At 39.3% G+C, this 13,781-nt stretch overlaps 1 protein-coding gene across 5 annotated transcripts in view; it reads right to left on the reverse strand.

Moving 5' to 3' along the window:
• The window catches only part of MSANTD2 (Myb/SANT DNA binding domain containing 2), a 32,290-nt gene that overhangs the window by 5,767 nt on the left and 12,742 nt on the right, over positions 1 to 13,781 (reverse strand). The window contains exons 1-3 of one of the 5 annotated variants that reach the window (XM_059183699.1): positions 6,043 to 6,132; positions 2,047 to 2,146; positions 402 to 462 (exon numbers count right to left, since the gene is read on the reverse strand). In XM_059183699.1, coding sequence (XP_059039682.1) covers positions 402 to 462; positions 2,047 to 2,122 — 137 coding nt within the window. In that variant the 5' untranslated portion in view covers positions 2,123 to 2,146; positions 6,043 to 6,132. Of the gene's footprint in view, positions 1 to 401; positions 463 to 2,046; positions 2,303 to 6,042; positions 6,133 to 13,781 lie in introns of those variants that run through there. The other 4 variants (XM_059183695.1, XM_059183693.1, XM_059183710.1 and 1 more) reach the window with 4 other exon arrangements.

Genomic DNA, 13,781 nt, shown 5'->3' on the forward strand with positions numbered 1-13,781 from the left:
GCTTCTTGATCCCCACAGTGTAATATCATAAGGCATGCAAGTGCCCCTCTGGCCTTTCTGGCATCGTAGGCAACCCCAGATTAACTCAGGACCCTGCGAGTCATCTCTAACGTAATGAAACACCTACCTACATAGCCACATTCGAGTACAGGCAAACACCATTGACACACTTGTTTTTGTGCTAACACATTTATTTCTTCATGTCGTATACAAAATTCTCAGTGTAGATTAACTACTGGCAAACATAAGCTAAACAGATGAGACACTGTGAATACAACTGCTCCCTCAATGGTATGGCTGTATTTTCCATACATGTCTAATGACAGCAGTGACTTTCTATGTTTTCCCAACGGTCATTAAATTTAGGTTAATATACTTTGTAGAAAGAAGCATCTACTTACTGTGCCTCTTCAGAAGACTCTTGTTTTATTTTTAATGCTCTCTTTGTGACAGGTATTTCATCTGAAAAGCAAGGTTTTTGAAACAAATTATATTTTTCTAAGTAGCACACATTTAGGTAGAGAAGTAACCGTGTTTACTATTCATTTCATACTTTGAATGCAAGGCTGTAATTCCAGTGTCAAACACTGTCCAATGCCAGATTTATAAATATAACTCTTATATAATGAGATGCATACATTTATATGCAAGATCAGAAACCAGCTCTACAAGTATAAAATTCTTCAAGGTCACCAGTGGATTTCTAGCTAGGAGCTTAAAGCTTAATTTCACGGCAAACATGATTTTTAAAGAAACGAGAATGAAAAATGATTCTCTCCTACTCAGATTTTCTATGTAGGTTTTACAGAGCAATTATTCTCCCAATATCACGATCAATATACTCTGCATGTTATTTTTTCTCAAAGGTTTGGGTGGAACTTAACTCTCTAGGGCAAAACCCGAGTAATGGGATGCCAAAGCCATTTAGACCTTATTACCGTTTAGAAATTAAAGGGTGGCAATAACTTGGCATCGGCCCTTTTTAGTCTCCCAATCTTTAAGTTTCTCGCATTGTGTTAATCTTACAGTTTTATAGCCTCTTTCTTCTCTCCTTTTCCCTTCCAATATTTGAGAGATTAAAAAAATATAGCATTTGTAAGAAATATTAGCATTTAATCCTTTTTCTTTTGAAATTAGCATTTCTCTATCATCAGGAATTCTGTAACACCTGGCCTGTGGACTTCTACCGTGAGCTAAGGAAGCACATTTACAATGCCAATCCTACTTACGCTTCCTTGGAGGCTACCTGAGCAGCTCACTGGGTAGTCAGAACGTTTACTTAGAAGTGAACACTCATCACATAACTTGTTACTGAACCACACTGCCTGCACCAGAAACTGGGTTGGGACTTCCAAATTATGAAAGCCCAAACTGGAGCAATTGTTGCAAAAACAACTACATATACCTCTTTTTCAATTAGGCCATCCCAGTTTGAAATTGATGGCCAAGAGTTTTGTTTTCCATTTTTAATGCTAATCTAAATCATTCCAGCTACTGCTTGGATGGGATTCTTAGTGAATTCTGAAGTATGATCACTGATAAAATTCAAACATCAGCTCTTTTCAATATAAACTGAGGCTTCTTTTTTGTTGTTGTTCAGACTAAAGTCTGGCTGGGGACCTTTTCCAATTCATAAGCAGAAAAGTATTTGGGATAAAGCAAGGAAAAGATAGTCATGTCCAGAGAAGTTGCACCAAGAGTTAACACTCCTGGCAGCTGTCTTAGAACTCAGGAGGTGCAGGATATTTTAAATTGCATAGGATTTCACTTGTCCCTGATTAGGAATTCTGCATCTTTAGGAATTTTGTTCGTAGCCTCATCCAAATGACTCACACCAAGCTCTAGCTGGCAATTTAGGGCCAAAACAACAATGCCCATGTTGCCCCAAGGAGGCTGGCCATGTGCTTCATGTGGACAGTGGGAGCAGCACCAGAGGCTAGGACAGCGACTAAGGGTGGGTGCACATGTGAAGGGGTACATACACACACACACACACGTGCGCGCATGCACACACACACGTTAAATCATATGTATTGGCTTTCTTACCCAATTCCTGATCTGTTGGATAGCCATGGAGATCCTGACTGTGGTTTCCCCAGTCCTCCTGTGAATACTCCTCCATAGTGCTGCCATCTGACTCCAGCTCCTGGTACAAGCCACTACTGTTAATAAGTACAGGCTGGCAGGGCTGAGCATCCCATCCTCCCTGACCAAACACCTGTTCCAACTGTTCAAATGTGTAACTGCTCTTTCTTTTCCCAACACCATGTTCTTTCACCCGACTGTAACACCTGCGAAGGGTCTAAGACACAAAGTCTTTTGTTATTCCTTTAAAGCTGTACTTCCTCTTCCAGGTACGGACCACAGATATTAATTACTATTAGACAGACACAGACAGACAAACATAGACACATTGTTACAGGAATGCTAGATTTCAAATTCATTATTATATTAGAAAAAAAACTAATTTAGCATTTACTCAAACATGTTATAATTCAAACAATTATTTTGCAATTAATCATCCATTAAACAACAAGAAACATTACAACATTATTGCATGTACCCCATACATATATTTTTATACCCCCACCCCCCCTTTAAAAAGAATAAGAAAAAAAAAAAAAAAAAGAAAACAAGAAATACCAGCCAGCCAATAGGATGCACACCTGCCACAGAAGAGAAAAGAGCTGCTATTGTGCCCAGAATTTGGAAAAAGTGAGGGGAGGGAGGACAGAAAGAAGAATTTCCCAAAGCAAAGAATATAACCTTCCTTACTCCTAAGAAGGAAAACAGGGTCAAAACAATTGTCTAAATGAATCAGCTAGTAAAACATATTACTTACGAAGTCCATAGTCCTTAACTAACTTACTCTATCTTTAAGGAGGTTGCTAAAATTTGAAAGAGGTCAAACTGATTATGCTACAGATCCCCGGTCTCAAACACCAACCATCCAGAAACAATACACTCATTCCCACATTGAACGATTAGCCAGTACTCATCAATTCAACCAACACAAACTGCCAGCTAAAACCAACAAAGAAGGCCAATAATTTCCTTTTTGGGGGGCACGGGGGGGAAGTGAGGTGGACAGGGATCATTTTACTTCCTTCTCTGCCTCGTGCCACACAGCAAATAAAAATCACTATGTGAGTCCACAGAGAAAACCCGGACGATTTTATTATCTTGCACAACACTTCCATTTTCTTCATGGTCTTTCAATGCATACTTCTGATCATTAGCCCTGCTTCCTTAACTCTGTCTTACATGTTCTAAAGGATAAATCAAGGACTTAGTCCCAGCATCCACATTTAGTTCAGTTCTATCCACTGTTTAACTCATCTCTGCTGCTTTTGTTCCTTCGAACCTCCCTTCTCCTTGACTGGATTTCACTCAGAATTTTCTTGAGAGAGACAAGACCCTTTTTCCCTGATGGCTCTCAAATACTTTCTGACTCAACTCTACAAAACCCATTCACCTCAGACTTAATGTATACATGTTAGCCAGACTGTAGGTTTCTCCTAAATGTGAGATTACTTTCCATAAGCCAATATGTCACATATTCTCACCAAACTGAAACAACTCTTAATGATCTTTACAGAACCTCCATGAAAGTTCCGCATCTTTAAATCACAGTTGACAAACGACAAGACACTGTCAAATACTTTGCAGATCTGTCCTTTGAGACCAGAAATCCAGATGGGCAAAAGGAATAATCAAAGCAGGACACACAGGATGATCTTCCTCAGACATAAACAGAGCAGTGAGCAGTCTCCCCATCAGAAAACCAGCCAGCCTACCCCCTGCATAAGCACCTGCCTCTCCCCGCCTCTTTCTAGAGATCTCTTCTGGTGCCTCCAACGATGCCTTAAAGAACTGAGGTTTCTGATTAATACACTCTTTAAAAAAGTGTTCCCTCTCTTTCTCTTTGTAAAAGATAGTCACAACTACATAACACAGAACTTTCTAGAAAAAAATCAGGCAGGAACTTGGGAAATGTGTCACAGGGCAACTCTTCCAATGGAAGGAGACAAATGCCTGCAGCAGATCTCATTTGACTTTCTATATACTCCCCTTTCCCAGTGCCCTCTGCCCTCCTTGCAGGGATTGGAATTTGAATTGCAAACATCTCCTGCCAATTTATTTTTATCTCACAATGTCTTGTTTCTGCCTCCAAGAACACCCCAACCACTCTTTTCAACTCCTCCAAAGACCGTACATGGAGAGTCCCGGCCATGTCCCTTTCACCCTTCCAAGGCCATAAATGGAGATGCCACCACTCACTCCTTACTGGCTGCCCAGAGAAAAGCACGCAGCACACAGAAGAGCCCAGTGGGATCTGTCACTGAGGGTTATTTCAGAAGTCAAGGAATAAAACTGATGTTCCTTTGAAGAAAGGTGCCAGCCTTCTCAGGATGTGATATGGGCATAAAGCAAAGCCACCAATTGTTGACTATATACATGATGGAAAACCACAGAAAAGATTGGCTTTCTTTGAAACCACCAAATTGAGCTTACAATTTTACTTGGCTTAAATAACTGTGAATAAGGAAACTAGTAATATCTAATGATTTTAGAGACCGAAGAATAGTCAGGATACATTCTATATTTCATCAAAAAAGGCTAAGAGATCTTGCCACCTCTTTCTTCATAGTGTACTTCTGTAATACACTTTAATAGTGTAATGTGCTGATATGTAAAATATCTATCAGGGGCCTGAAGGAAAAATGTTTCGTAATTCCTAAATCCATACGATAGGAATTTGATATGTTGAAATAATGTTAAAAAGATTTCCAGATTGACTTTAACTCTCTCAAGACTTAAGTACACATAAGAGGTACCTTCTGAGTTCAGTAAAAGACCCACAGATCCAAGGAGAGGCTGTTTGAATAGGGACACATCAACTAAGATAGAGAAAAAAAAAAAGTGAGAACTCAAACATGAACCTGACCACCACTACAGGAGACACTGGAATTCAGTGGAACTGCAGGGACTTTAGAAATGGATAAAAGGAGCATATGGAGACCTTCCAATCAGAAAAAGTTACACTTCCCACACTCTAAATGATGAACCAAAGCAGGCAATTAAATAACTGTGTGTCTGTGTCAACAGTCCTAAATAAGCCAACTGAAAAACCTACTCTAAAGAGAATGCTCCAGCATCTAGGAAAAACAAAGTCTCACCTCCCATTTCAGACAGCCATGCCAAACCCAACAAGAATCTCAGTTTAGCTTTCTTGGAAGGCCATTTCCTACCCAATGCAAATACCCACCTCACTGCCCTTCCTTCTTTCTTTAGCTCACTAGTCTTAGAAATATATGGGAAATTAACCTCTAACTTTTTTTTTTTTTTAAATTATGATCTCACGGAGGGAGTAGGGGCAGGGAAAGAATTTGCTTAAAATTCTTAAAGACCAGTCTATTCACAATGGAGAAGAGTAACACTTTCCTTATTACTAGAAATTTCCTCATAAATCAATATACAATCTCCCTTCTGGGGAAGAGGAGTGAGATAATACTGTATCTTGAACGAAGTCAGAGGGATAGAGGTCAGGAGGAGTCAAGAAAATCTGGAAAGAAGAACTAAAGGAGAGGTAACAACTTGATCAGGTGGTCAAATCAGAAGAGTCTGGAGGTATTCGGTTTGGAAGAAACGCCAAGTGGCTAATGACTCCAACAGGAAAAGAACCAGAGAAAAGGCTTGAAAGATTGTCCCATTACCAAAGCAGGGAGGAAAGTAAGATGGCTGACAACCGATAATTTATAGACAGAGGGAAAGTTTCACCAAAGTTTAAGACTGGAGTGAAAGGAAATGAGAGAATAAAGATGACATTCATTGTGGATGAATGTAAGAAGGGTCTACGGGGGAGGGGGTGCGGGTAAACAAAGGCAGGAGTTCTAGATTGGCAGGATTGGGGGTTTAACGGCAGCAATGCAGAGAAAGACCCAGGGTTACAGTACACGTAACATTAAATACAGTGCATAATGCAGCTATCTTGCCAAAGTAAGTAAATCCAGTATTGGGTTGTATAAGCAGAGGAATCACATGTAAGCTATGAAGGTGGCTCTTCCTCTCTATTCAGCACCGGTGAGGCCACAGCTGGAGCACAGCATTCAGTTCTGGGCATCGAACCAGCTACAAGAGAGGGAAATTGTAGAGTTCAGAAAAGGGCAAATAAAATAATGAAAGGCTTGGAAAATAAGATCTATAAGTAGGGCCAGTGGTTTCATCAAAGCCCTTCCTGACATCACATGAGCTACTTTGGGGGTAAAAAATAAGGTGTCTTTCACTTCTGTGTCCTCCAATTCCTCCTCTGACTTTCAGGAAGCGGGAGGAATTGAATTCTTCCCTGCTACGGCAAAGCGGGAAGCAAACTAAATAATCATATGGGCATATGCCAACCAATTCTGCTACTGGCTCAATCATTGTCTCAAAATTTGCCCCATTTCATACAATCATAAAATAATCACCATGACAAAACCACTGTTCTAACCAAACTGACTACAGGTGGGACAGGGTATGTAATAAGGAGGAATGGAAATAAGGCCACATAAATGTGTCATTTAGGAAACACTGGCATGATCCATCTAGGATGTCGGATGAAAAACAAAATCAAACTGCGAGGCAGGACAGCTTAGTTGTATAGCAGGAAACAATGTTATAAGAAAACACAAGCACTGAAACAGATTTTCAAATGGAGTTGTAGAACTGGGAACACTAGAAATGGATTACAGAGTTGATCTTAACCCTCTAGCAACTAAATAGGATAAATTTGAGATGTTTTAAACCCAAATGGATGTTTAAACCCAAATGGTTACTTATAAAGAATATACTTATTTGCAGTCAGAGTCTTAAAAATCACATGTTCTATTCCACAAAAGATAGGGGAAATCATCCTGGGGGAAAATCGCCAAACTAGTCGTTTATAAAAGTGTTAAAAACAATACCTTAGCCTAAGCACACATGAGTTTTGAAGCAAAAAGGTCTCTGTGAAATACATCTATCTTCTTCCTTTAAAGTTACTGTTTTAGGGCACCTGGGTGGCTCAGTGGGTTAAGCGTCTGCCTTTGGCTCAAGTCATGACCTGAGGGTCCTGGGATCGAGCCCCACATCGGGTTCCCTGCTCGGCGGGGGGTCTGCTTCTCCCTTGCGCCTCCCTCCCCACCCCCACCCCCCTTGTGCTCACGCTCTCTCTCAAATAAATAAAATCTTTCTAAAAATGTTATTGCTGTAGTGTAACTGTTACAGCAAGCTGCTCTTAGTTAATGAGGCAACAACAAAACCACTGAGTTTCTTCCAGTATCTTTTAGAGAAACTCAAAAGTTCTTTAATTTGCTTTAGTTGCTTACTGGGAGCACAAAAGGTGGGGGAAAACAAAAAACAAACAAACCCCGAAACAGGAGACATAAGCAAATAAACACATTTCTGCATACAGTAAGAGAGATATTATAAGTATAGCATATATTACTACAAATGCATGTCTATTACAGAGAACTATAACTAATGATTAGGAAGTCACTCAAGGTGAAATCCCTCTGGGGGCTTGCAGAAGTTTTACTACCTATTTTCTTAGGTTTTCCATCAAAATCTGGCAAGTGCATTTGCCAATCACCCAAACGCTTTAAAATCAACCCCAAACCCCAACAGATCAAAACCAAGACCAAAAATACATCACTTTCACACTCTCCCACTTCTTAGCGCTACAGAGGAGGTTTTGGCAAGTGAAAGATCTTTCTATTCTTAAATTTCTCTTTTCCTTTTCCTCTCCAGAACAGAGGTTCTTAACTTTTTTGGGTCATAGATCCCCTCCCCAGAAAAACGCACATATGAAATTGTTTCATACAATTTCAAGGGGAACATGGACTCTGAAAGCCCATACAAGAATCTTGGGTTAAAAAGCTGCTCTATACCACGGTGTTGTTTCTTCCATCAAAGAATAGAACAGGTATTAGTCAGAAGCCCTAAAATAAGGTAGGTTTAATTTGTGTATTAGGTATTACAAGAAAGATTGGGGCAACCAGTTAAAGTACAATTTAACCAATTTGCTCCGTATCCTGCTCCTTTAGATAAAGCAGCATTAATATTTCCTTTAAGAGATAAATTAGCCAAATTCCCCTGCTTTTTGAAAGAAGCAATTCCTAGCAGTAAAAACATACAAGGATATCAATTTACTCATCACAAACATGTAGGACTTTTCTCCCACCTGCTAGAGAAGAAATCTTTTTCCAAGGTGGTAATTAGGCAATATTAAATGATTCATAAATTATACTGATTATTAATTGAATCACATAATATGTGATTATTCATTATCTGATTCACTTATCATTACAGATGCTAGATAAATTACTAAGGTAACAACTTACAACAGGGAAGTTCACAGATCTAGAAACAAGTGTAATAAGTCTTAACTACTTTCCTTAGTAGTCACAACGGCTAAGCTCTAGCATCCTCCCATTTTAATACTGCCTAAAGACCAAAGGGTCTCAAAGAAATTGGCAATGTCTACACTAATTTGTCCTTAACCCGATGGGACTAAGTCTGATCTATTATTCTGCTGGAATTGTTCATATCATGGTTGGCAGTGTCTTAATTACTAAGAAGAATGACCCTTAAACTTTGTCCTTAAGTCATTTGAACACTTGGTACTTTGTGTCTATATCACTATCCTTTGTGTCTATATCACTATCCTATATCACTAATCTCTTTGGTAAAACTTTCTATAATACACTGATTGACAGCGGGTGGGGGGAGCTGTCCAAGGCTCTAAGAGCAAACCAGGTTCCCATCTTCCAAAATATTATAGATGTTTTGAATGGAAAAGAACCTCAAAAATCATGTAGTCCACCTTCCTCACTTACCAACTGAGGAGACAAGGACCCAAGAGAAGTAAGTATTCCTTCGAAAGGGATTTGGGTGGGGGAAGGGGAAGTACCAAATGCAAATATGAATGTTCCCTAAGAGAACTATTCCCTTAGATCATAAACTCTGGGAGGTAGAAATTATGTCTGCCTAGTTCACGATTCCCGTATGCCCAGAATAGTGCCTATCACATAAGGGTTCAATAAATATATTTATTAAGTAAATGAATTAAGGTAATTTTCACATTGTAAATCACTTGCAAGAAGAGCAATTTTTTTTTCTTAGCAGAGAAAATCAGGAAACTCATTGTATAACCATGGTTTTGTATTATATGTATAGAATCAATAAATCCAAGGTAGCTAAGGTTCCGCCTTGAAAAAAGCGGGAGCAGAAAAGGGTATGACACATAGATACAGCTATAATTAGCAAAGCAAATTCCCTTCGTAACAAAGGGAATAGCTGCAGAGGGCAAAGGCTATTTTAACAATATCTACCATGCTTGCTGTTACGGTTTCCTTTGGGTGAGGGAGGGGTCCACCCACCAAATAGGGCTCTGTTGCTCTGTCCAAATTTGATCATTTCTTATGCCTTACACATTAAATAAATAAAATATTCAAGGATATAGAGTACAGTTCTGTCAAAGATAGAAAAGGAAAAAACACTCAATTGTTTCCTGGATTCTGATAGGGCCAGACAGAAGGCCCACCACAAACCAAGAGATCTTACCTCTCTGGAGCCCCAGTTTCTGTGGGGAACTGGCCAGGATTGGATTTTTTTTCAGCTTGCGCCACATTCCAACTCTGGCTACGAGTGACTCACTTTTGTGTCTATAACTGGTCAGTCCTGGCTTCAGGAGGGAGAGACTCTTCAGGAGATTTTTAATCCTCAGTGAGCATCAGCTCCCCTATGTTTTCTAGGTTTCTCCGTGCTAGCAGGTGAGGGTCTTGTCCATTCAGATTATGAAGAAGAAAAACCCTCAAGGAGGGCAATAGTAACTGCTGAAAACACATCTTCCATTGCTCAAGGAACTATGTTCACGGACTATCCATTTTCAATTCTATACTGTTGGTAAGTCATGTGGGTGTTCATACAGTATCTCGTCTTGGCAGCAACACCGTACAAGGGGACCTAGGAAGTGTGGTCATGTTTAAGGGCTTCTTGGGATACGAGAATCCTTCTAGGCATGAAATCCTCAAGTGCTGCTCTATTGAGAACAAGACAGGTCAAAAAATTAGGGCTTCCTGAACTATTGAACTCTTTTGGACATAAGCAGCCACAGAGAGTTACAGCCATCAAAGATGGTCACATACCACTCTTTGTCTAGAACTTTCTCCCCATCTAAATGGGGGAAAATCAGTTGTTTGGTAAAGAATTCACCTGGATTAGGTTATTTTCACCTGCCCTCCTCCATCAGTTCTGAAGCTGCTGTATTAGCATCTCTGTTAAATCTTTTTCTCAGTACTTCACACTCTGGGGCAGAACCTCAAAGGACATTCAGATGATATTTAAAATGTTAACTTTTGTGAATATGTGAGAACTAAAAAAAAAAAAAAAAAGAAAGAAAGAAAACATATTCAAGAGAGTTATCTAAAATATTTCTAGGATAGCAGGGGGAAACCGTTCATCTGTAAAGGCCTCCCACACAAACATCCTGCATTGGACACTAATTGGTCCATAATTAAGAACTACACACACACATACACACACACACACACACTTACAAAAACACCTCACACAGCTTTAGCATTACAACGTTGTACTGCTTCCCAAACACAGGGTACTTCCTGCTAGTAATGAGACCAGTGTTTAAAAGGAAAATGGTGCAAAGCAATTCTCCCCCCATTAAAAATACAGTAAGCCACCTTACTCCTTTCATGTGAACCATGAAAGGTTTGTATATATTTTCTTACCAAAAACTACCATCTATTATGCAAAGATAATCTATACCACAGATTCTTTCCCTTAGTAAATTTGGCATATTTGGTTGTGACGTCTAGACAAAATCATCTAAAAAGAAAGGTTATTAGAAATCCCCCATCATGGTATCTGGGTACAAGCATTAGTCTTGACTGAATCTGGGACAAGATTCAGACAATTGTTTTTAAAAGGGTAAATACTGAATTAAAGTTGAACTTTGAGTAACACGGATTTGAACTATAAGGGTCCACTTAAATACATAAATTTTTTTTTGACAAATACATGACTGTAAATGTATTTTCTCTTTCTTATGATTTTCAAAATATTTTTCTTTAGCTTATTTTATTATAAGAATACAGTACATAATATATATACAAAATATGTCAATCAACTCTTCATATTATTAGCAAGTCTTCTGATCAACAGTAAGTTATTAGCAGTTAGGTTTTTGGGGAGTCAAAAGTTACACCCAGGGGCGCCTGGGTGGCTCAGTGGGTTAAGCCGCTGCCTTCGGCTCAGGTCATGATCTCAGGGTCCTGGGATCGAGTCCCGCGTCGGGCTCTCTGCTCAGCAGGGAGCCTGCTTCCTCCTCGCTCTCTCTCTGCCTGCCTTTTTGCCTACTTGTGATCTGTCTCTGTCAAATAAATAAATAAAATCTTAAAAAAAAAAAAAAAGTTACACCCAGACTTCTGACTGCACAAGGGGGTGGTGTCCCTAATCCCCATGTTGTTCAGGGGTCAATGTACTTCAAAAAGTGGAGTTTTTCTTTTGCATTTCCATGGTGTAAACTACAGATCATAAACACATGCACAGAACACATCTTCATATGCTGACAAATACCTTTTCAATGAAAGCCCTGAAAATAAGCATGTTTTAAGTTTATGCATTTGTCCTTTGGCAACCTGAACTTATTTAGGAAGTTGTTAGAAAGAAATTCAAGCAATCATAACACTTTCTATAGCTCATTTGGTAGCATTTTTATATTTTACTCTTACCTTTATGAGGCTTGCTAAAAGTAATAGCCATATGAAAAATGTAGCTTACAAAAATCAAACATTTTCCATATGCGGCTCAATGTCCCATGCAATGAAGGTAAAAACCATTAACTACCATTATTCTCAGTGCCTACTGTATGCTGAGATTTGGGCTAAGCAGTTTATATTTATTATTCCTAATGTTTACTTTAATGCTAAAAGAGAGGGTCCCAGGAAGCAGTCTCAGGAGCCAGGGCAGCAGTCTTATGGAGGAGAGCTCTTGAGAACGCCTATGAGAGACTGACCGGAACAGGGTTGGGGAGACAAACAGGTTGTAACAGAGGCCTCAGCTAACCTAAAGTGAGGTGAGGGAACTGGGATGAGCCTTCAGAGTCGTCCTGAACTGGGGCAAGGAGGCTGTATCTTTGTATTTCAGCACTGGATGCAGGCTGCCCCTGGAGAAGGAGCCTGACCTTGGGACAGACAGCTCCCTTGGGCAAAAAGAACTTCCTTCCAGGAATTCACTAGGAAGCCATGACCAGTCATTGCTCCAAGCAGCCTGTGGTGGTGGTGGTGGGGGGGGGGGGGTTGGGGGTAGACTGACTAGTGTCTCACTCCTAGAGGAGGGTCTGAGGAGTGTATCACAAGTATATGAAAGACACGTGATACATCCCTATTTAACTGAATAGAGAACTAAGGGCAAGGTAAGAACTTATCCAAGGTCTCTATCAGAGCTTCGTTCACGCAGATTAAGGATTCAAAACTAGGACCCGGTATTCCTCTCTTCAGCAGACATTGAAAAGTAAAGAAAATCACTGTATTTACCTTTCTGCCATAGTTGCCAGAAGTTTATAACAGAGCTCATTTTAATAGTTAGCGGAAGTAACCGTATTTACTTGGGTTACTCCCTGCACTGATTTCTTATTTTCTATTTTTAGCTTTCTTCCTATGCATATTTACTTTCTTTGACCCATTTACATTATGTATTACAAACAGCTCATCTCATCCTCATCATCTCTAAGAAGAGTACCTATACCATTTACACATTAGGTGAGTGATGGCAGGCTTAGGTAATGAAACTCCATGGCCTCCTTTTGGTAACCCACATCCTTACCTGCTTTCACTGCCAAAAAGTAATTCTACTTTGTAAATTCCTTCTGCAGTTCAAACTTAACTTCCTTTAAGAGGAGTTCGTAGTTCAATAAATACCATCATTTATATAAAGATCTTAGTGAACTGAATCTTTGACAATAAGACTATTTGTTTCAACACCTGTTGTAAACTCTTCCTTGGGTCTTCAAGTCAAATGTTTTTCACTGTGCTTATAATCTTAGGACACTATGAATTACCTGCAAGAATTTTTAAAACGTGTTTTCCATGTTAAGTAACATATATGAGCATAATAACATCCGTGTTGCTATGTGTCTTTGCTATTGCATTTGTTTATGATCACACTGTTGCCAAAAACAGTTCAACTGTCAACATTTTTAAAAATGTGGGCTGATGATTCATAAAGGGGTTAACATAAACAAGTGGTTAAGAGCATGGATACAGACTGCTCAGTCCAACTTCACCACCTGCTAGCTTTGTGACTTTAGGTGAATTCATCTCACTGTGCCTCAATTTCTCCATCTGTTAGGTGGGGCTAATAATAGTACCTCTATCATAGAATTGTTGTGAGGGTTCAATGAAAAAATACAGATCACTTAAAATAGTATCTACGGAATAGCTTGTCCTCAATAAATATTAGCCATTCTAACAAAAATGAAAGTCACACCACATGGAGACCACTTATAAATAAAGGTTAGTTCAAATAGAAAAAGACAGCCCCAAAGTTTTATCACAAAGCACATGGTAAGAATAACAAATCGTAGCAGTCCGTATCAGAATCTTGTCTGGAAAGCAAGTTTCCGCTAAACCACATCACCCAAGGTTAAAGGAATGCTAGCTTGATTTTCTGATTCTTAGTTTTATTGGTATGTAGAAGTATTTTAAAGTTATTTTTGTTTGATAACATGTGAGATCAGTAAGTGT

This window comes from Mustela lutreola, chromosome 1, assembly GCF_030435805.1.
Source record: "Mustela lutreola isolate mMusLut2 chromosome 1, mMusLut2.pri, whole genome shotgun sequence".
In the NCBI taxonomy this organism is placed as follows: Eukaryota; Metazoa; Chordata; class Mammalia; order Carnivora; family Mustelidae; genus Mustela; species Mustela lutreola.